The 1,957-nt window shown below is 62.2% G+C and overlaps 1 protein-coding gene across 1 annotated transcript in view; it reads right to left on the reverse strand.

Annotated features, from left to right (window-relative positions):
• Positions 1-191, reverse strand: part of LOC103919480 (cathepsin S-like) — a 2,959-nt gene extending 2,768 nt beyond the window's left edge. The window contains exon 1 of the mRNA XM_009326997.1: positions 19-191. Coding sequence (XP_009325272.1) covers positions 19-191 — 173 coding nt within the window. The remainder of the gene's footprint in view (positions 1-18) is intronic.
• Positions 192-1,957: the final 1,766 nt, after the last annotated feature.

Raw genomic sequence — 1,957 nt, forward strand, 5'->3', positions numbered from 1 at the left:
CCTGTGTGCCGCCCCCACCACAGCGGCACCCCCAGGCCCCCCCCACCCCGCCAAGACGCCCCTACCTCGTGGCGGTACTCCCTGCCGTAGGTTTTCTTCCAGAGCTGCCAGTGCCAGTCCAGCGCGGGGTCGGGGTGTCCCAGTGCCACCGCAAGCGCGGCCAGGAAGGCGATGGAAGCCAGCAGCTTCATCCCGCTCAGCTGGGACTGGGGAGGGCAGTGCCAGACCCCAGCCTGGGGGGTTTATTTCCCCACCGATTCCCGAAGCCACCCCCATTCCCCTTAGTGCCTTTTTCCTTGGCGCGGGGCTGTCTCTGGTCACAGGGTGATGCTCCGCGGCCCCAGTGCCACCGTGACACCCCTCCCGCACGTGCACCTGCAGTGCCACCCCCCCCAAGAAAGTCTCTTCTAAGGAAACCTCGCCCATCCCCAAGTATTTCCTCTGCCAACTTTCCGCCTCCGTCGCTGCGGCAGCTCTCGAGGAAAAGGAGCAGTCGAGGGACACACACCAGGCAGGTGGAGATGAACTCTGTCCCGCAGGCGAGTGCAAAGGGACCATTTCTGCATGTTCTCCCAGCCAAAAATCACCCCAGGGAGATGTCTCACCTGCCTGCCCGGCCACGGTGCAGCTTTCCACGGAGCCCGGCTCGGCCTCGGGGGCCCTGGGACAGCACAGGGGTGCGAGGAGGTCCCTCCGCTTGCTGCTGCTGGGAGCCAGCGAACAAGGAAACGCTCCGATTTCACTTTCTTTTCACAGCATTCTGGTCTCAAACAACCCTGACGGCGCATCCTGGCAGGCCCCGATGAGTTAACCAGCGTCCCTCATCCTCTCCATCGCCCAGCCCGGCCACCCGCCACCCACGTTTTGGTGCGCGGCTGTGAGTGGGAGGAAGAAACTTGTTTTTAAGTGACTAAACTTTTTTTTTTGGCGTGAATTTTTAAAGCGAACGTCACCTTCCCTTCCTGCTAGGGCTGGCCCTGAGCTTTGCTGCAGTCATTTGTCACTTTGTTTCATTAAAAGGAGCGCTTGGATTTGGGTTTTTGGGGAGGCACGGGGGTTTTGGCTGCGAAACGCCACCCAGCCCTCGCGCAGACCTTGACCCCGAAGCCAGGCTGCAGCCGCACCGGCTGTTTATTCGTTGCCCCGCTTTCTTCTCCCTCCTTTCCCCCCACCCCGTTTCTTCAACCTGTCTCAGGGGTCCCGCAAAACCAACCGGGATTTTGCAAAAAGACCCCGGCAGCATCTTTTTTTCCCCACTTCGCCCCGGATTCAGTTGAGTTTTACCATCGGCTCCTGCCCCCTTGGGAAAGGGAAGGACTTTCCCACTGCTGCAGCCCCATCCCACCACGGGGCCGGGACAGCACAGAGCAAACCAGCCCGAGCGTTTATTCCCAATAGTGTTTATTTTAAAAATAAAGTCATATCGTTCTCTGCAGCCCCCACGGGGATGCAGGGTGGACGGGGGAGACAGATCCGTGCTCTCCGTGGGGGATATTCCACCTGCGGCGCTACCCACGCGCTCCCGGAGGCAGAGGCCGGCGTGGGACCTTTGCACAAGCATCTCCGGACGGATCAGACTCTCTGGAGCCGGCCAAGCCCGACCCCGAGTGTCGGCGGCCGCGGGAAGGCAGAACTGGGCACACGCGGTGCCGGCACGGCAAAGGAGTCCCGGGAAAACAGAGTTGGGGGGAGCCGATCACAGCCGCTCCTCTGCAGCTGGGGGGGTCTCTCCCCTTTCCCGGGGGGAGATTTCTCATGGAGAGGCAGACACCCCCCCCCCGGAGCGACGTCAGCTTCGGAGGTTGGGAGCGAAAAGGCCGAGTTTGAACACAGGGAAGCAGGGAGGGCGGCCGGATGCGGCGCGGGAAGGGAGCGCGCCGGGAGCGCTCACATCTTGGGGAAGCTGGCGAGGTTGGCGATGCCGCAGGCGTTGTTCATGTTGCGCGCCAGGAGGACG

This window comes from Pygoscelis adeliae, unplaced genomic scaffold, assembly GCF_000699105.1.
Source record: "Pygoscelis adeliae isolate BGI_AS28 unplaced genomic scaffold, ASM69910v1 Scaffold787, whole genome shotgun sequence".
NCBI classification, from domain to species: Eukaryota; Metazoa; Chordata; class Aves; order Sphenisciformes; family Spheniscidae; genus Pygoscelis; species Pygoscelis adeliae.